The sequence below is a fragment of the Lepisma saccharinum genome, chromosome 16, assembly GCF_977018435.1.
Source record: "Lepisma saccharinum chromosome 16, izLepSacc3.1, whole genome shotgun sequence".
Taxonomy (NCBI): Eukaryota; Metazoa; Arthropoda; class Insecta; order Zygentoma; family Lepismatidae; genus Lepisma; species Lepisma saccharinum.
This window is the reverse complement of record NC_139244.1, coordinates 45,550,124-45,572,644: the sequence shown is the minus strand read 5'-3', so window position 1 is coordinate 45,572,644 and position 22,521 is coordinate 45,550,124. Positions and strand designations below refer to the sequence as shown.

At 41.6% G+C, this 22,521-nt stretch overlaps 1 protein-coding gene across 5 annotated transcripts in view; it reads left to right on the top strand.

Moving 5' to 3' along the window:
- Lmpt (four and a half LIM domains protein limpet) overlaps positions 1-22,521 on the top strand; it is a 718,337-nt gene that overhangs the window by 305,524 nt on the left and 390,292 nt on the right. Inside the window, exon 1 of one of the 5 annotated variants that reach the window (XM_083138099.1) lies at positions 22,073-22,342. The exons of the other annotated variants lie outside the window; for them this stretch is intronic. Coding sequence (XP_082994225.1) covers positions 22,131-22,342 — 212 coding nt within the window. The 5' untranslated portion in view covers positions 22,073-22,130. Of the gene's footprint in view, positions 1-22,072; positions 22,343-22,521 lie in introns of those variants that run through there. 5 annotated transcript variants of the gene reach the window in all.

The window sequence follows — 22,521 nt, the reverse complement described above, 5'->3', positions numbered from 1 at the left end:
TGGATTCCACACTAATATCAGTCGTTTTACATGTCACCCCCTTCCCATCCCCACCCCTAGGGGTGCCTTGAAATCGAACGGCATTGAGAGTGTCACTATTCATGTTAGCGACCCCGTCAACTATGGATTCCACATTAATATCGGTCGTTTTCGCAACACTAAGTCATACCAGCCTGAATGTTAGACAACCCGAGAAACACTATCGTTGTGCGGGATTGCATAGAGTCACGGATGTCTGTTTTCGATTATTTTTACATGTCACCTCATCCCACCCTACCCCTAGGGGTGCCAGGGGTGTCTTACCCACACAGTATTTATTTCGAGATTGCAAGTGATACGTGTACCAAGTTTGGTTGAAATTGCTCCAGGCGTTCGAGAGTTATGCCAGAACAAACATACACACATACATCCATTTTAATATATTACACACACACACATATGAAGGACTCTGGGGCCGGACCCCGCGAAATGTTCCAATATTTTCACTGAAATGATGTGATTTTCCAAATATGTGCTTATTTAGTACTTTTTACACATAAAATGTTTCTGAATTTGAAATATGTGTTTATATTTTTAACTTAAGGCAAGTAACCCAACCACACTAACTGAGCGTTGCAAGTGTTAGAGAGGCCTACATTCTGACTTGGCCGCCGCGGAAAAACCTTGAAACACTAAGGGCGCAGGCGCAGTGAAACGAAAAGGTTTGGGAACCCCTGCACTATAATATAAAGGATTAGCAAAAATCAGGACTTCTCCCAAATTTTTACTTTATTTTCATTGATAGTTTTGAGCCTATTTCAGTTTTACTATTGTGGGTTAAATTGCTGAACGTTTAGACTTTAATGAAACAACCTGACACTTGTTTTGTTATCTGTGTTAGTAATAACAATATCTTGAATTTCTTGTCTTCTATTAATATATATATTATAAAATATTAATTCCAATCCGACCTGGTTCGCGGAGTGAATACACATCGCGTTAAGAGCCCAGGGGTTCCGGCTTCGAATCCCTGCCTGGCCGTGGGTGTTCTTTGTGAGTGTCCCTTCATCAATCTCACCATATCATTCATTCTCATCTTCGCTATTAGCCAAAAGTGGCAGAAAAGCAAAGTAAATTTAACCAAATCAAAGAATACAATCAATTCAGCCATTACTGTAATACTAGGACATTACAATCAACGATTTTTGGGGTCCCCTCTTGAGGAAAATTGCCACCGCCCTCTTGGCAGTCCCAGTCCGGCCCTGGCTCTGCGGTAAAACATTTTAACTGATATTTTGGTTATTATGGAGTTTATTAAGCAGAAAGGTTATTAGTTACTATATTGTTCATAAATTGTTTTCGTGTTGTGTTTACCAATTTTAGAAGCATCGACAGAGTCCAATTCAATTACAGGTGAAAATTGAAGGATTGCTCTTTTTACTTTGTAAACTAATAATGAATGTCACTTATCATGTTAAAATGTCAGGAACCCTTCATATACCGGGTGGTCCAAAAGTCCCGGAACTGACATATCGTGAGAAATACACATCGAATCGGAAAACGAAAAAAATACGTGTTTAATAAGTGAAAGAAAGCTATTCAATGATATCACACTTGATTCCCCACCCCCGCCCCCTAAGGGTGGGGCGTGGGCAACTGTGAAATTTCTAATGAAACCCCCCATTTTGTATTGTAGAATCGGAAAGAGGAATTCATTCCGAATCCAACGAGCTATCAAGCATCCTCCTAGCTCAATTAGGAACGGAGATATGGCGATTTTAAATTTTCGCTCAAAAAGAAGAAGAAGAAGAAATTGAAAATTTCCTAAAACCCACAAAATTTTCAAAGGGACGCTCTGCCTCTAATTGAGCTAGAGTGAAAGCGATTGCAGATTCGGAATCTGCACCCTCCCTACTCTATTGGAAGGTCTTGACGTGCAGATTCCATATTCCGAATCTGCAATTTTTATATATATATATATATATATATATATATATATATATATATATATATATATATATATCACCATATCTCCGTTCCGTTGGGAATCAAGTGTGATATAATTGAATAGCTTTCTTTCACTTATTAAACACTTATTTTTTCGTTTTCCGATTCGATGTGTATTTCTCACGATATGTGACCGTTCCGGGACTTTTGGACCACCCAGTATATAACTTCAGGAGACACTGCATTCTTCTGCGCTATCGGGTTCAAACCCATCATAGGCTGGCAAAAACGGAATTGCTGAGCATGCAGCTAGGAAGTATTTGCCAGCAGCTTAAGAGAGGTAGGCACGTCGGGATCTCAGAATTCAGAAGTACCTCACGAAAGTTACCAGCTACCAGGCGAGGACCTCCTGCGCACTATAAGGTCTCTAGCCTGGCTCGGGATTCCGAGACGTAGCTTTCGCCAAAGGCAACCGCAAGGTACAAATGCGAGTTGACCGGCTTCAATACCACGGCTTGCAAGTTTCAGCCGTCGGCCAGACCGTCGTACGGACGCCCTTTCAAGGGTCATCTCTCCTAGACAAGCTTAACTTCGCCGCCTGCCACGGGAAAGAAGACCGTGAGCCGTCGAACTCAGGACTCCTGCTCTGTCGCCTGACATTTACGCACATCCGCTTGGCCGAGAGGTAAGATGTACTTCATCGACATCCCTTGAAATCATTCCATTCTCTGAAAGAGGCCTGTTAGTGAGATTGTATGGGAAACATAAAACGTAACCTAGCTCTACCATCTGAACCCTAAGCGTTCACGAGCTCGAACCCCGTAATTTTTGCTCTTGAAACCTAGTGAACGCATCAATATATATATATACACACACCCACACACTAACATATACATATATTTGTGTAGTATACGCGCGCGCGCGTGTGTGTGTGCATGTTCGTGTGTATATGGAGGTAGAACTGTGTACCCCCCATTCAAGAACGTCCTCGCACCACTGTGTGTATGTGGTGTACTAACACACACGCTTTCGCATACGCAGATTATTTTCTGTAGAGGGTGTGGAATTGTTAGAGGCATGGAAATTTCGTTTTTGACGAAAACGCGAAATATGAAATATGTAATGTTCATTTTTCATGTTTCTGAATGGTGTGAGGCGCATTTTTCTACCAAGTTTTGTCACGAAATAATGCGAAATGAACTGCAAAATGCGAAATATACTCTTAAAACACGAAATTTACCGTTTATATACCGACGCGACACTTTCTGAAGTCTGAAGTATCCTGTGAGTTATGCAATTCACGGAAAATTGATTAATTCTGCTGTAAATATTTGAGAAGCAAGAATGGACCCCTTTACACAGGAATAAACTTAATACTCTGGTAACTACATAAATGTGCTATTAGAAGGGGTAACTTTATTTTGTGTAATAAGTGCAGTTTTGAAATCAAATTTAGGATTATATTCACAATTTTAAAACCAAAATGTCATTTTATATAGCACTTTTGATGTGATTATTCACCGCTATAACACCGAAATTTTATTTTATTTACCGCTTTTGAACCCGAAATCGAGTCTGTTTTTGTACCGAAATTTTGCTTTTTTATTTACCAAAAATATGTGTCTCTAGGAGCGTTCTAGGAGAGCCAGGATTCAAAATAAAGGGTGTTCCGTTTAGGACGCCGAATTTGAATCGAGTGCTATTGTTTTGTTTCGAGGTTGGCAGACCTGGTTCTTACCAATGTTGGCATCTGTTGTCATGCCGATTAATGTAGCCTCAATTGTTTTGTCTCGTTTGTTGTGGTTTCCTTCCGAAAATCCTCGAATAATCCAGGAGCGTGAAATCCATCCATCCGCTGAGAACGACTGTGTGGCGTGGGTTTTGGCAGGTGGAGTGTGATCTTACACCCTGTGATTTCTTCTTATGGGGGTTTGTGAAATCACAGGTGTACGCCAACAAACCACGAACCCTTTTGGAACTGAAGGCGGAAATCATACGGGTGAAGCATCGGGACAGACATCTGCGAGAGGGTTATCAATAATTTTGTGGAGCGTATAAATGCATGCAGACTCAGTAGGGGTGGACATATGCCTGACATTGTCTTTCATACATAAATGGAAGATGTTACTGCTTACATGTATGCGAAATATAACTATTTTCATGATAGTTTCCCTATTTTTATTTAATTTTCTAATTCGGCGTCCTATACGGAACACCCTATATTTCATAATTTCCATTTTTAACAGTTTCAAAAATTGTCCAAAGACAAAAAGGGTAACCGTGGATAATTTTAAGTGGAATTTGGATTTACCGTTTTGTTTTTTTTCCTCAAGTTCTTTACTGCTTTCATTTGAAAATTTTGATTTTCACTAAATTTCGAGGGGGCTGTATGCCCCTGTGTACGCCAGTTTGTGTCCTGAGTACATATAGGCCTATACAGAGACGCTGTATTATACGGCTTTGTCTTTACCACTTCGGCCTGCTGTCGCAAGGCTAATTTATGGAAGTTGTAGGGGGCGTGATTGGTCTCTGTGCAAAAACGTCACAGCGAACACTTAATAGCCAATCAGAGGATCTACCGCGCTCTTACACCGTACGAAGCAGGACATACCAATGACAGCTGTTTTTCAAACTGCTCTACAAAATGGGCGGAATACTTTACAGTCACCCTGTACTTGAAACTTCGACTGACCTGTGGCGGCTAGTGCAATGAATTAACGTGACGTTAAGCGGCAGGATGAAATTAATGATCGCGCGTCGCTTTCTGAGCATGTTCAAAACTGCTGTAATTGCTAATGTTAATCAGCATCTTATAAGCTCTGCAGCACTTATCACACGCCCACCCACCCCTCCGCACACATGTTCCTTGGCTCAGAGAGGGCGAACCGTGTCCAAACATTTTGGCGTCCCTCTCCGCAAATCGCAACGGAAGAAGAAACAAGTCCTTCACTTTAACTGCAGAAACTTTTCTGTTTTCTTCCCCTTCCACTTGAAAGTCGCTATTAAAGAGCAAGTCAATTTCCAGGACTCTATTTCTGGATTCACCTGCCCGCATTTAATTTGTTGGACGCCCAGGACTTGATTTATATTTAGATAGCCCATAGATGTTGCCCAGCGTATGTATGGAGCAGTGTTGCCAACCGACGATTGCTAATATCTCCAGAATTGACCAACACAAATAAGGTGCACCACGGAAATTCCTGCAGTTGAATCCTCTTCATGAATGTCTTCTTTCATCGACATTTTTAAAAGAAAGCTCTTGCAGTTTCTGTGTTCTAGCTCAATAGCAACGATGATGATGTCCTGAAATTGGTAAAGGGGCGCTCACCCAAGTCCAGCCGAGGATTTGAAGCCGTGACCTTCTGTGCCACTTACTAGCTAATTTTAGTTTCAGGCGTGCCTTTCCAATGATGTGGTGGCAACACTGTCACCTTGTAATCAAGGGGTCCTGCTTTCGATAACCGGTAGAGACGCATCATATTTGTTCGAATTCCTCTTTTAAACTGTAGGTCCAGTATTTCGGAGGGGCTGTAATTGTGTAGATATTACATATCTGCATTATGGGGGTTACACAATAAAATATTTCATAATTTATGAGATTTTCAGTTACCATTTTCCCATATTACTTTACTGTTTTCATTTCAAAATATTGATCTCAAAATTTCAAGAGGGGCTGTAGCCCCATCAGCTTTTCCCTGCGTACGCCAGTGAGTCCGATTAGCCTATATCATCATAAATTTGGAGTCGAAACAAACTTGGACTTTTATTTTTTAAGTTTGAAGCAATTCCATGGCTTATCGAATCTATTAATACAACTATCTGTTTTGTGCCTCCAAATTAAAAATCAGCTATCCAGAACCATAATTTGGAATAGTGCATGAATTTGGGGCATCTCTATCTTGATGTAATCTGGGCACTTTGATTTTGAATGTATGTGTGTGTGTGGGGGGGGGGGGTGACCGAAAATAGTTTTTTTTCTTCAAAATTTTACATTTCTTAAAACTAGTTTTATATTCCGGTTCTGAAACCCCATTTTTCAAGTTTCAGCTAAACCAGTTTGAATGCATAGAGTTTTAAGAGCATGGTCGGCAACCCTGCCATGGACAAAACTTACTTCTTGGTTGGAAGCCAGCGCCGCCTGGTAACAAATTGGAGAAACAGGCACAGGCACTTTGGATTTTCGCTTGCGGTTTTGCGAGAACGAGAAGTTAATCAGCGTCGGCCGTGATTTTCTCCGTTTCATCACGGGATGGAAATAACGACGCCGGACTGTTATGTACTTTTTTCTCGACAGTGTTGCCAGGACCTTGATTTTTTTAATGGAAACCTAATAAATTTGTACATAAAGGTGAAAAACTATTATTTCAGATACAGAATGAGTTCTTTCTTTACGAAAAATAAAGAATGGGTGTTCAGAAAGTTAACAGAAAATGTTGCCTTGCACCTGACGTGCTTATTATGTAGGTTAAATCCAAAATTACATGACTGTTAACAATTAAGATAAGCTCATTAAGAGTTCTCCGCCAGATGGAAGGTCACTCGATTGAACGATTCATAATAATTACGTAATGCTAATACTCTGAATTTATTTAAAATATAATTGTTAAGATTAGCAACTATATCGAATTACTATATTTTGTAGTTGTTTTTTTCACAAAGTAATATGATTTTAGAAGATAAACAGTTTGCTGAATCATTAACCAGGTTAAATGTACTTGACGTGTTATGTTAGGTTGCCTTCGTAACTTAAAACACGTGAGTAATTGCCCAGTAATTGTTTACGTCATTTGCAGTTTTCACAGATTAAGTGCTTTATTGTTGTCAGATAGTGTATTAACGAATAACACTTAATAATTCAATATCACTAGTTTTTTTTACGTTTTCTCGACATGGATAGTAAAAATGATATTTTTGATACATAATTTTATTGTCAATGATTGTTGTTATAAAACATCTTATCTTCTGTTTTATATCTCGCAGCATGTATGGCATTTTAGGGTACTGACCAGCAGAAGTTGCAAGGAGCATAGCCGTGCACCGTATCAACTATCGGTATCTCAGTAACTACAACACCTGTAAAGATGAAACTTGGTGAACTGATAGACATTATCAAGCAGAACGCAAAGCAACAAAAATCAACTCTATCAGTCGTCGAGCCTCGGTCACAAGTGATCACAGTCAATTTCTCGAAAAAACCGCAAGTGTGATCAAGTTTGAAACAAGCAATATGATATATGAAAAAGACTTTGATATATAGAACCTTTCAGTGTCACTTCTTTAGTGTGTTTACCAGTGAAGGAGGAAAGAGAGGCTACCACAGCTGGTAGGAAGCGATGACGTGGCTTTCTCTGCCGACGCTCTGATTTTTTGGCTTTCTCCGTCGCCCGCTGACGGGAAAGTAATAAGGCACGACTTGGTAACACTTGGCAGCGGCCGATTTTTGCTAGTGCTGTCATCTGGTGGCTTTCGTTTCAGCTACTCTCTCGTCGAGCGTGCAGAATTTCAAAACATGCTTTACTCGAAGGACGTCACAACACTTCCTTCCTCGCTACGTGACTACTAGGCTGGTGCTGTTCGCAACAGAAGACAGCTCTGCATAAATGGAGACACATATTATTTTATTGTGTCAGTTCAACGGTTAGTTAAGTCAGTGGTTAAGGCTGCGGTTAAACTTCGATCTGCAAACATTGTCATGCCGTGCCTACCATGAACGAATGCAAGGAAGGTCAGTGGCGTGTCAAGGGAGAGATGATGTGGTTCGTTTTCTTCCCACTGGCCAGTTTCCTAAAATCTTCGCAGGTGCGTGTGTTTAAAACAATAAATTATACACTCTTATGAGTACTCTCTACTCATTTTTAAATAATAATCACATTCTTGTTATGGCAAATAGAAGAAAGCTGTTTCATCTGCAGTGTACTAGCAACCGTAGTGCCTGTTCAACAATATGTTGAATATGTTATCCGTAAGCTGAACAATTTCGACTCGCCGCACCACTCAACCATTATTGTCTTATGTAAAGTAAAGGATTTGCTGTTATGGATCAATGATAAACTCGCGGCACGTAATGAAGGACCATGTCACTCACTATGTAGAATTGTATGTTAATATTCTTATCCTTGTTGTTGTCATTATTATTGTCTTATGTACTTGCAGTTTCACATTTGTGTATCCATTTAATATTGTGGTGGCCGCGGTGGCTCAGTCGGTAACGCGTCTGACTACCATGCTAAAGGTCCCGGGTTCGATCCCCGGCCGGTTCAAATCCGGGAACTTTTCTAACGTAGGAAGCGGCCCCAGCGCCCACCCAGCGTCGAATAACATGGGTACCTGGGGGGCAAAGGTGGTGAGGGGCATGATGCTGATCACATCACCCCCACTCACGACCGGATGAAGAAAGTGTGGGGCGTTACCCCCACACCCCCTATACGCCTTCATGGCGTGGTGCTAAGCACAGGGGAACACTTTATCTTTTTTTTATTTATTTAATATTGTGTATTACTTCTAGGTATATATGTTTCATTTTTACATGTGGCTTATTGCTCTATATGCCAGTGGTTCCCAAAGGGCTTACAGGGGAGCCGCGAAATGCTCCAATATTTTCACTGAAAACACATGGTTTTAGATATGATTGTTCCAAATATGTGCTTATTTATTACTTTTTACATGTAAATGTTTCTGAATTTAAAATATATGTATATTTTTTAACTTAAGCCACGCAACCTAAACACTAACTGAGTGTTGCAAGTGTTAGGTTGGCCTACATTCTGACTTGGGTGCCGTGAAACGAAAAAGTTAAGGAACCCCTGCCATATGCAGTTCATCATATATGCAACAGTACATTGTCAAGGGTTAGGTGTTAGAACAGCCCTAGGCTTAACTTCTCGCGCTTAATAAAGAGAATTGTAGTTATTGTAATATTATTGTTCGAGATTATGGTTATTTATCATCAGTGCTCAAAGGGAGGGGGATGCGGGGGTATCGTCCAGTTGGCAAAATTTTTGCAAAGCATCCTCCAACTAACCTGAAGGCTTGTCAAACATCCACCAGCTAAACATTATCTACTTCATCCACTGATTTTTAACATTACTGTTAACACTAAGAAAGCATTACAATACTGACAATCGCAGCAGGATTAATTCGTTTATTCACACAAATATCTTTCCAAATGCTCGCTCTGCAATTGTCGTTTTTATTTGGCTACTTTACGTCGCTTTGCTACCTTTTAGGTTAATCGCGATGATGAGGATGAATGCTGAACTGACGGGTGAGTAGTGGGGCTGCACAAGTGTACAGCCAAGGCTAGAACCTGCGTCCTCTGGCGTAACCTAGCGCGTTACGATGACCACTCGGGCACGGAGGCCGGCAACATTTTGTTCCTGTGTTTGACCATCTACATATTAATAATTCTGCAAATATCTATGTGGAAAATCTCGTGCAGATACTGCTCTACCGAGAAAATATTGTAAAAAATTCCATACTTTCCAGAGTGATTGTATAATTACACGAGAGAAACATCCATAGTCTCATGCTTAGCAAAGTATAGTTGCGAAGGCAGTGGTCCTGCGTCCGATACCTGACAAAATATGTGGGTATATTCTCTATCTATGTCATTCATTCTCAATGATTGATTGATTTGGGTAATTTTACTTCGCTTTTCTGACCCATGTGGCTAACGGCGAAGATGAGGATGAGTGATAATATGATGAAATTTATGAAGGGACACTCACTAATAATAACCATGCCCAGGCCAGTATTCGAACCTGGTACCCGCCTTCGCCTTGTAATCAAGGGGTCCCGGGTTCGATACCCGGTAAAGGCACATAGTGGTACGGATCCCACTTTAAACAGTAGGTCCAGTCCCGATTAGCCTTACTGTGCATAAACTGGACTTAAAACTCCAACTCAATCAATCAATCGAACCTGGGACCCCTGGCATCGTAGCGCGCTACGCTGACCACTCACCCCGGCCATTCTAAGTGAATAAGCCTAGGAACATCCGGAGAATATTTGAATTAAAACTTGGAACAGTTCAACGAAATAGCAGTGCCACTATCGCTGGAGAGTTACTCGTTTGGAATACAGTCCAGAACTGTAACTTCTTGATAATTAGGTTAACGTTCACACCTTTACGTAGCCAACTTGGTATTTATTGACTCACCTTTATGCATCCACCTTGTATACTTGTGTACATACTAAGTGCTGAAAGAAGAGCATTTCGCTCGAGCGCCAAATAGTTCGCACGAACGACGCTAGATAGCGTACGGGATCGAGAGCTTCTTCGGATCGTGAAGTTAAAATGTAGTTTAGTTTATCTTACCAATACGGTGATATATGAAAATGAAACAGATGATTTTGGGCTGAAACTGCCAGGACGGATATTTTACCTAAAAGTTCAAATCACCAACCCTGAGACCTTCTGTAAACAAAACCACGTGCATGCAGAAAGCATTGCAAACTCATAGAAGTAAAATAATCCACACGAAAATCCAGCGTTGTTACAGGATTCATTACGTAAGGTAAAACAACGGCCAATTTGCAGTATGGGATACGCTGCCGCAAATGACGTCTCACTTTAAACCCAATGCTCTTTCTTTTGTACTTATTGCTTCACCTTTATGGTTAACTCTTTGCACCAGTAATCATTTCCCATAAATTTGGCTTCTTTCTTGCATGCGAATTGAATATATTTTACTTGCATTTTTTTAGACAAAATGATATACTATGGTAATGTATATTTCCAAGGTTTGATATAGATAGGAGTGTATTTGAAATTTGTTTTTAGATTTAAATTGTATCTTATGTGAATAAAATATATAATGGGCATAAACAGCCATATGCAATGCTGTATGTCCAATAAATATATTGATGATGATCAAAACAAGACGGTTGGAAACTTTGACAAGCATCCTAATAACGATTTTTGTTCCGCCAAATATAGTGCACTTCGTAAAATAACTTGGTGACATGGCAAGGCAAGATAAGTGTGAACATTTTATAGGAATTTGCATTGTAACTTTCAGTGAGCTTAGAGATTTGTGTACATAATGATATTTTATAACATTGATTATTTTCTAAAAATAATCATGTGAACAGCAAGGAAGTAGTGCAACTTTCAACATGCGAGTTCTATGCGTGCGGGAAGGTCTCCGTGTTCAGTGATACGTCGAATCGGTGAGACGGTTTGTTTACAGAAGGACTCAGGGTTGGTGATTTACACTTTACAATTATTATTGTTCACATTGAAATGACATTCCATTGTAAACGCTCGAACATGGGGACTCCAATGGGTACGAAAGTGGTTCCATGCAATACTCTCACACATACTGACACGACATTTTCCGATTCACCTTTATGTGTTCATCTTGGTGTTAACCGTGTTCCCATCCGATATTTTAACAAAATGCCTTTGGAGGATCCAAATCACCAAGATTGATGTTCATGTTTAAGGCTGGTAATCTTCCCTCAACCCCAGCATCCAATAGTAATTCATATTCATCGCCACATTAGCCTTTGGAGGAATCAATGCCATTCCCATTATGTGGGACGTACAAGATGAATGTTCAATGTCTTGAGGGGAGAAAATTAATGTTGGCACGAGGGTAAAGCGTCGATTTTTCTCCTGCGGTTTATTGCGCAGGGAAAAATAAATTGGAAAGGATTATTCACAGCTTCTATTGTTGTTCAAGAAGCCCCGTTTTATCCTTCAGACACCTGCGATAAAAATTCTTTAATAACACCTTTTATGCGAGGAAATAATGTTTTTTTTTCGCAAGTCGTGTAAAGTTGAAGTCCTGATTCGAACGCCACTTCAAAGAAAGTTCCGAGAGATCAGTTCCCTCTGTTACAGGAATAAGCAACCATGCGTCAAGTATATCCTCGCCTCAAAAGTTTGGAAATTTTGGAGTCTGGGGATCGAACCCGGGGACCACTTGCATGAAAGGCAAGAGCGCTAACCATTAGGATTACTTAGTGGCTTTTATGACAGGGATTTTTTTTTAAAATATTGTCTGTTGTTGTGTATGGGTGTAATACATTACTTCGCATGAGTATTATCTTTTGTTTTCTTCCTCTTTTCCGAAAAAAAAAAATCCTCAACTTTTCAATAAGCTGTTAGGGCATATTTCATTTTCGCAGTGTCTAACGAGCAATGAAATCCAAGTAGAATTCTACGTGAAAACCGAAAATATCAACAATGCAAAGAAATATAAGATTATGAGACTCACGCGACCAAAACACACTTTCCGTCTCATCTAGGAGTTTTAGTAACTTGCCAGCAATCGAAATAGGCAACATCATTAGTAATCATTTTACAGTCACATAACCTTCCTCCTTGTAATAAGTGGTTCGATTTCGATAAGATCTTGACAACGCTGGAATCCAGGTAACCAGGATGGCACTGCACTTAAAGGGAAGATGAGAGAGAATTACCCCTTCGGTTGCTATTCGAGAGAAGTATGGAAACGAACGGGTTTGAAGCATCACATTTGCTCCGACAACATAGACACCGACTTGAAGGGGGACACACTTTGTGATCTCCAAAATACCTCAGCCGACCTATGTGGTGGAGTGGTTAACGTAGCGCGCTAAGACGCTAGGGATCCCGGGTTCACATCCCGACCTGGGCATGGGTTCTCTTCATCAATTTTATAATGTCATAATTCATCCTCATCTTCGCGATTAGCCAAGAGTGGCACAGAAAGCGAAGTAAAATAAAGCAAATCAATCAAAATACCTCAGGATGTGAGAATAATACCCCCCTGAGAATAATATACCCCCAGTATTCACTATCAGTTAAAATGGATATGTGTGTGCGTGTGGATATGTATTCCATTTTAAACTGAAAATTCAGTCCTGACTAGCAGATCTGTGCATCAAGTAGGTCTAGACTTAAAACTCAAAAATTATCTCTCTCACACACACACATAGGCACAATGTCACTCCAATATAATGGAACTTGTGTTATTTGTCCTACGCATTACCCCTACCTATTTTGGCTCCTACTGTTATCGGCACTTTTAATAAGTAAATAGAGAAATGTATTTTCAACAAAAACTAAGATAAGCTTCCTTCTCTTGCATTTCTAGAATATTATCTGACCGACCCTTACAGGACATTCATTAGAAAAGAATTACCTCTCCGATAGCATGGTGGTACGACGCCTTCAAGGGATCCCAAGTTCGATACCCGGTGGCGTATTTACAAACCCTAGAGTGCTGCAGAACCAGATGTATATAACGCTCTCTTATTGGCTGTGCGCACCGGAAGTGGAAAAGAAACTGTTAATAATGTTTTTGAATCGTTTTCAGGTGATAAAAATCAATATGAAGCCATCGTGAATAATAATGTTGATATCTCTAAAAGCACTTGTACAGTAACATATATGAAGTGATAACTACATTAAAGAAGAAATTTCATATCTCGGAATTTAGCCTACCTAACAAATCCATTTCTGTATAATCAACCATGGACGTGACATAGTAAATATACAATAAGTAGTTACAATGTTTGCATTGATGTGACGTTAAATAAGAAAACCATTCACTTCAAGAATAATTCTGATTTTCTGTCTTTCAAAACCTTAATTCTAAAAAAATGTGCTCAAAATTAATCTCAGTTTGAAGGGGTTTCTTACCTTGTTGGGATGGATATCTGAAATCAACATTGTCAATTTGAACCCTGCCATCTAGCGTTAACTTTAAGGAACACTGCATTAACTTCCGGAATAACAGCCAATCAGAAGCCCCATATCGCTGAAGGTTCTGCAGCATTATAGGGTTTGTTAATATGCTACCCGGTGGATGCACATAGTCGTTCGGGCCCTACTTTAAACTGTAGATCCAGTCCCGATTAGCTTATCTGTGCACAGAAAAGAAACAGCAAGACGCACCACGATTGTATTTATTGAGCATTTGTTTGCACCAATTGAGTTTTTGTCACAGCTAAATGATCATGAAAATACCGTGACTAGTCGAAGGAAGGTTAGAACTTTCACTTGTCGTCGAAGTTTCAGGCATAATACAGCTCCTTATCCTGTAATCGTACCTCTGCGTTGCCAAAATGTGTGACGTTCTTCAACACATCGTCAATATCGTGGAACGCATTCGACCACCAAAGTGGTATCTTTCCTAAAGGATACATTACACAGTAGCTAAATCTTGCAAGGAAATACTACGAGGGTCACTATTTATATTTTGAGCCTTGGCAACACTGATTGAAGTTAGGCACGATTTGACGTTTGCACGGAATCGTCTGGCATTATTGACCATAACGTACTTCAAATGTTTTGTCAATAGCTTGATTTGTGTTGTTTATGTTGCCTTGGAGATTGCGCGACAACAATAAAATGGAATTAACTCGTGAACATTTTCGTGCAATGATTTTTTACGATTTTCGACGTGGATTATCAAGGCAAGAGTGCATCGATCAACTTACTTCCACATTTGGCGATGAAGCCCCATCCTTTGCCACTGTGAAACGCTGGTATAACGAATTTAATCGTGGCCGCCATTCGCTCACCGACGAGATTCGCGAAGGTCGTCCAAAATCAGTTGTTGTTCAAGAAAACATTGATGCTGTGCAAAACCTAATACTGCAAGATCGTCATGTGACATACTGTGAGATTGAGGCAACCATAGGCATTAGTTCCACCAGCATATATAAAATATTACATGATCATTTAGCTGTGAGAAAGGTATGTTCTTGTTGGATCCCACACAATTTGACAAAAACTCAAAAAGGCGCTCGCGTCAATCGGTGCAAACAAATGCTCAATAAATACAATCGTGGTGCTTCAAAAGACGTATATAAGATTGTAACAGGTGGCGAATCATGGATATATGCATACTAGCCGGAGCGTAAACAGCAGTCGACTGTATGGGTGTTTCAAGATGAACCCAATCCAACAAAAGTTGTTCGCGCTCGAAGCACATCGAAACAAATGGTCGCCTATTTTTTCGGGAAAACTGGTCATGTGGCAACTGTGCCTCTAGAGGAACGTAGAACGGTCAACTCTGAATGGTACACAACAATTTGTTTGCCAGAGATCTTCGGTCAAATACGGAAAACAAACAAACGCCGTCGGATCATTCTTCATCAAGACAATGCCAGCTGTCACACATCTCGTCTAACAACCGACTTTATGAACAGTCAAAAAATCGAATTGATGGGTCATCCGCCGTACACTCCTGATTTGGCACCCAATGACTTCTTCTTGTTCCCGAATGTCAAGAATAAATTGCGTGGACAACGATTTTCGTCGGCGGAAGACGCCGTTGATGCGTTCAAAAACCATATTATGGAGGTGTCTCAAGAAGATTGGAAAAACTGCTTTGACAAATGGTTCGAACGAATGCAAAAGTGTATTGACCATAAAGGAGAATACTTCGAAAAACAATAAAGCAGTTTTCAATGCCAAATTCCTGTTTTTTCATTGTTAGGCTCAAAATATAAATAGTGACCCTCGTTCGTACTCCCAACAGATGGCGCTGAATGTGGTAATCGACTGAATGCTGCAGTAACCTAGTGAGAGATATTGGGGTGGGAAAGAAGGATGGACAGTTAAAACAATACCTTGTTCTTGTTTAAAATAAATAACAATATTGTCTATCGAATGGGAAGAGAGATAAAACACAAGCAGTTAGCCAGCAGTATTGTATATATGAGTTTAGAATATTGTGTAATAAACAAAAACAAGAAGGTATTATTATTATGGATTTGTGTTCAATCTTCCTCTACATCTTGAGTGACTGTATGTTTATTATCCAAACAGGAACAAAGAATTGTTCTGCCAAGAAGAGAAAACTTTCTGGCGCTGCATTGAAAGTTTCAGTCCTCAGCGTGCGAGGGAAGCGTTGGGCGATGCAATCAGCTGCTTGCCACGTAATTCTGTCCCTGCGTTCTTCTTCTTCAACACACCATCGTTAACTTCACTCAGTTGGTTGTGTCATTATGTGGTTGTGTCATTGTGAACGAGAAGACTGTAGACAGCGAAAGCAGAGACGTTATATTAAAGCGTGTAAGGGAGGACCCTCTATAGGGACACCTAAATGTCAACCTCACCTCCACGTATTACACCCTGGGCTGTATCTTCCAGACTAACGAGGCTCTGGCGTGTATGACCAGTATAATCCTCCATGGGACTTGCGTTGTGTGCTGTCTAAATATGTTTGTGATTGTCCCTTCATCTAATCACTGTCTATCCTCATATTCACGATTAGACAAAAGTGGCAGAAAAGCAAATCAAATCAAATCGAACCAATCAAATTAGCGCTGTTTTATGTTTTGACAACAAATCAAGGGAGGGAAGTTGTAAACGTGGACAATTGCCCCCCACCACTTTTTTCCACATTTGCTCCCGTATTAAGGTCTCTTATTGCTAAGCCTTGTCCACCAAGATAAAGTAAACTACTCCTTGCCTCCCCAGTTTTGGCACAATCGCCGGTACCAAGTGTAACATTCGAATTTTTTCTCCGTTCATTGGTAGAGTCGAATTACTTTCGGAACATCTCCAGCGGACTGCGCGAGCCTGTCTAGCGAGCCTAGTGGGCGTGTAGAACCTGAGTAAGGAGCTTAGCGATAGGTTCTGGGTTGAGATGACGTCAGCGGCTCGCTTGATTAATTGGCTGCTTCGAGAGTTGTGACTCGTTCCGAAGCTTCAAATGCATAACTGCCAAAGATGTTACGGAAATAATATCCCTCTACAGGAACCCCGAGGTGCATGCCAATTGACGTAGGCTACCTTTGTTTCTTGGAATTCACAAACCAGAACAGGACAAGTGGGATACATAAGTTGTAACGTTGGACGTTTGTTTTTGTGTGGTACGTATAAGCAGATCAGCTGTTCCATTGCCCTACGCTGGATGCTAACGGTTATCATCATTTGTGACGTGTACATAGACTTCATTTGTTTGGGAATTTGTAGTTGAGCGATCGACCCACTTCAACACTGAAGGTTCCAGTTTCGAGTACTGCCCTGGTCAACGGGGGTTTCTTTGTGTAATTTATTCAATCTCACTATTCCTCATTGATCTCCACCGTTGAGATTGACTAAAAGTAGCGGATTGGCGATGTAAAATAAATCTCACTCATCCCACAAGACTCAACCAATCTCACCGCCTTCGCCTTCTGAAGTCTGCCGAAATAGGTTCATTGTTAGGTTAGGCATTTCTCGTTGCCTTATTTTACATGAGTCTCACCACAAGCCTTTCACCTCTTCTGTAGTTTTTCGAGGATTGATCAACAATGTATTATTTATACTAAAGCCCGCATCACATGGAACTGGATATCCAGTAGATATGCCCTAGTTGGCGCTGGAATGGCTACCCATTTGCGAGTTTTCGCCTCACACAATACTTATCAGCGTACTTGTCGATAGACTTTTGTTCCCATCTAGAGGTCACGAGTAAGTTGTAATGGCGGCCGAGTGAGACGGAAACAATGTGTCACTTCACATTTTTAAAAGCCGATAACTATTGAACCGAGAGGAATAACGTTTCGTATAAAATGTTATTAGGTACAAAACAATGGCGCCGCTTAAATTCATACTTTACAACGTTTACTGTACATTTATGGAAGAATATTTTAGTTGTTTCAAATGTAAACACCGTGCACTCAGCGTAGATGGTGTAAATCGACGTGCCTTTCATGCTGTATACGTTATACAATGCTGGAGTAAAACTCGGAAACCACAGACAAAAACGCTTCTTTGCACAATCACAGATTATCTTCACATGGCGAATCTTTGCTCTGATTGGCTGTTCCACAGAATCCAGTCGAGGAAAGCAAGTAGCAATTAGATGTCCCATTCCTCCAAACCAGTCAAGCAGTCAGCCAGGCGACCATGATGTCTACCTAGAAAGTCAGTTCAGCGCCAACTAGGGCATTCCTACTAGAAATCCAGTTCCGTGTGATAGGCCCTTTAGTATAAATAATACATTGTTGACCAATCCCCGAAAAACTACAGAAGAGGTGAAAGGCTTGTGGTGAGACTCATGTAAAATAAGGCAACAAGAAATGCATATCTACACTCGTGTGTCTTTGGAAGGGGGCTGCTGATGGCATAGTCGGAAAACCGTGACCTTGTAATCAAGCGGTCTCAGGTTTAATCCCTGCCAGAGGCACACAATAGTTTGGTTTGATTGATTGATTGAGTTTGTTTTAAGTCCACTTTATGCACAGTAAGGCTAATCCGGACGACCTACAGTTCAAAGTGGGATCCGAACCACTATGTACCTTCACAGGGAATCGAACCCGGGACATCTTGTTGACAAGGCGACGACGTTAGCTAGCACTGCACCATCGGGGAGGCCACTCATAGTAATTTGGATCACGATGTCTAGTCCCGTTTAGCATATATGTGTAGCTATACATTTTTACATCTCTCTCTCTGTTGGTGGGTAGAAAGTTATATGTACACTCCGTCCCAGGAATATGTGGAACAACGTCGCGCATAACGGTTAGAAGGGGAGAAAGCGAGTGGCGGAGCAAAAGAAAGTTGCAAACGGCTGCTATATTCGGTTCCGGGAATCTCTGGAGCAAGCGAATGAAAACAATTCTCTCCGCAAGTGGTGACTCAAAAGGGCTTGCCTATTGAACGCGTGAAAGGGAAGGGAAGCGACTGCAGCTACCGGCCATTTGCAGAAGCGCGCACTGCTTTGCTCCGCTAACTCGATTTCTCCCCTTCTTTTGTTATGCGCGGCCTTGCTCCACAGATTTCAGTCACAGGGTATAACTGCAGCCGCGTTACCCCCTCATTCAATCCCTTTTCCCCCACACGTGACCATTGGTCGAACCCTCTCGAGTCACTGGCTCAACGGGGGGGTTATAATTCGCAGCAATCCCCGTTATGCACTGGCTCTGAGAGAATATGCGGTTTACTTGCTCATTTTACGTGGATTTGTTTCCATTAGCTTCGTTCTTGCAGTGGATGAAGAATAGGTGTTTATATATGTTCAGTCGTTCCGTGGTTGCACCCCCCCCCCCCCCCCGTGGCGGAGTGGTTGGCACATCGCGCTACGACGCCAGGGGTCCCGGTTTCGAATCCTGGCCTGGGCATGAATGAGTGTCCATTCATCAATTTCATGATATCATCACTCATCCCCATCTTCGCAAATTAGCCAAAAGTGGCACAAAAAGTGAAGCAAAATAAAGCAAATCACTCACTTACTCAAGTTCCGTGGTTAAATCGTTCCTCGAATCCAAGAGAGCAGGTTTCGTTGCGTACTGTTCTTTTGCGACCCACTCACCTCAGGGAGGGGCTGGAATTTTAAAGGTTGGTAGTGTATAGCTGCTCGCTCTCTGGGCTGGTGGGGGGGGGGCATACACAATAAGATATTTCGCGTATTAAAAACTTTCCACTCTCAAAAATGATAGCAATCGGAGGTCATTTTGAGGGGTTTGCATTTGTCACTCTGGTTTTTCCCGAGTTCTTGACTCCTTTTATTTCAAAATGTTCATTTTCTCAAAATTTCGGAGGGGGCTGCAGCTCCTTCAGCCCCCTCTGCGTACACCTGGGCCTCAGAATGATCATTACTCGTTGTGACCGCTGGATAGGAACAGCTTCTTGTTTCTATCTTCGCTTTGCATCAGGATTTCAGGAGTGCTGATTACCGTCACGGGGGGGGGGGGGGGGCGAAGGACCATTTGTGCCGTTGCCCCCAATTCTTTGGGAAAACACCAGCGAACTCTCGGAAAAAGACCAGGATTTCAAGGTTGAGAGACTCCTTGTTTGCACTTCAGCGCTCTGGTAATCAGTGGTGCCAACTGCAAATATTTTCCACCATTTTTGAAGACATGCCACGATGGCGTCACCTGTCGATATCTCCGGAACTACGAAAGGAGACGTTCATCAAGCGTCTTAACCGTCGCGGTTAGATAAGAGGGGCAGGAAAGGGAAGATTGTTCCAGCAGCCTTGAGCCTAACCATTTTCCAATGACTGGTCAACCGCTCCAATGATATTTTTAGTAAATGCAACATTTCGAAAAGGTAGGGTGGTGGTTGGAGGGGCTGAACACAAAATCTTGTCAAGATCTCCGGTTTTCCGTTACTCACAAAATAAATTCTTGTGTGCGCATTCGTGCATAAACGATTGGCACTATGTTCCGTCTCATTTTGAAAATATTTAATTGACTGGTTGATTTAGTTTATTTTACTTCGCTTTTATGCCACTTTTGTCTAGTCGCAAAGATGAGTGATAATATGATGAGAGTACTTGCATAACACAACAATGCTCTGGCTGGTATTCGAACCCAGAACCTTCGACGTCGTATAGCTAACCACTCCGCCACGGTGGTCGGCTTATTTCGGAAGGGTTGAGACTATCCCCCTCAGGGCCGTATTAAGATGGGTGCTATTGATGCAGCAGCATTAGGCCCATTCCTGAAATAGGGCCAGATGAAAACAGACGAGAATTTTCAAAAAAGCTGAACATTTTTCTTTTGCTATGTTAACCTGAAAATAAATCTTAGAATGAAATGTGGAGCCCCAATTTCGGACGCCTAGACACAGCGTTACTTATTATACAGTTACTATTATTCTTTGCGCTGTGACGTAACTATAACGTCATTGTGTTTATTGTTCACGGAAGATTTCAAGCATCAGGCCCAATTTCGTCCGGGCCTGCCCCCTCCACCAGCCTCCCTTTCCAAGACTTGTCCGTGTCATTGTTTTCCGTTTGTGCACAAACAAAACTGGAATCCTCCCCGATGGCGTAGTGGTAACGTCGTCGCCTGGTAACCAAGGGGGTCCCGGATTCGATTCCCGGTGGAGGCACATAGTGGTTCGGATCCCACTTTAAACTGTAGGCCCAGTCCCGATTAGCTTATCTGTCCATAAAGTGGGCTTCGAACAAAACTTTTGTGTGCACATTCGTGCGAGAACGATGCGCAAACCTTTGACACTATTTGTGTTCGAATCTGCGATGAAAGTAGTGAAGGGGCGTGTCTACATCAACGGGAAAGGCGGAGCTTGAGTTTCACTTTGGTGTGAGCAGACGATCCTGTCTATTTACACACATGCGAGTCCCTAAGTGGTATCTTATCGTCCCGATAATATGTGATCAATTCAGCAGATTAAGGCGACGGTATTCTGCATAACGCACAGTCATGTCGACAAATAAGACGTTTGGTGAAAATGATTTGAAATCAAGATAAGCTGATCAGAAAAGGGACTAGAATTTAAAGTTAACTGAATTATTCTCGTCCTTGGAATTTATACCGGAACGGAACCGATAATTACAAGGAGAAAGGAATGCTTTTTTCGCTAACGGAGAAGCCACATTGAATATTATATTTTTCCAATTGCTGCCTCCGTTAATAATAGCCTATTTGATACTCGTGATACAACTACTGTTAAGCCAAGGGTCCCGGGTTCGAATCCCGCTCGGGGTTGGTTGTTTGTGAATGTCCATTCATCAATTTCATCACTCATTCCCATCTTCGCAGCCAAGAGGCACAAAACGCGAAGTGGAATAAACTAAATCAGTCAATCAATACTTCCGTTAAATAGTAGTTATCGTGTAACCCTGTGAATGAAGTAAATGTGCGTTCGAATCGTGCGCAAATCATGCAATTTCAAATGTAATATGTTGATTACCCATTCTATTTGCAACAATTAACCAAGAATCTTTAAAAGAGGACGGAAAACAACTAAATTAAAAACTTAAAATTAAACCAGATCGGCGCAACGCCCTCTAGGGCCAGATTCTGTCAAAAAGCAGCTTTTTCATTGTGTGACGCTTGGTCAGAGCATCAAGTCCCATCGCTACAGTTTAACGTTGGATCTGAACGACGAGAATGTGCGCTCAGTGCAGTACCTCACAAGCTGTGAATAATTGTGAGTTCAGAGGAAAACAAACATTCCTTGAAGTGTTTATCTTTCTTACATGTTGGCAACACTGTCCAGAATCTAACAGGTGATTTTTTCCCCTTGGACCTTGGAATGGGAAGCAAAGGTGACTTCCTTCTGTGCATTTCTTCACTTTCGTTGCGTCAGTCATCCCTGCACTCCCCTCTCCCTCCCGTAACCACAGTGAAAAGTGTTTGCAGTGGAGGTGAAATCTTCTCTGTGTGCAGTTCCCAGTATTTTGACAAGCATTCCTACAGGTGGCGCGAGTGGGCGTGTACCGTGGCGTTCTCGGTGGGGCAGTGTAGCACGTGTTGCACAGCGAGTGAAAGCGTGGGTGCCGTGTCAGTGCTGTGGTGCGATAATGGGTGTCGATGGTGTATCCCCCACTGGTGCCCTACCCAAGAAAAATCCTAGTTTTCCATCCAGGGAAAGGCACAAGGCGGTCAGGAGGAAATTGAGAACTCGTAGCCAGGTCGACGCCGATAGCATAAAGACCGCCAAAGAACAGCAGCATGCATTGTCTGATGGAGGGGAGTACATTACACCGAAGAACGGGACCAAGGAAAAAGACAAGTAAGGATTTTTCATGTAAATTCTAGTAGTATTGTGTGCGCCCCGAACGTACTCCGGAGACCGTTATGTCATGTCAAATTTAACAATTCCCACAATTTGAATAAAATGTAAGCAATTTCATGCAGTTCCTCCAAACGTATGTTGTATCAAGTTCGTTAGGACTACCAAACAAAAGATGA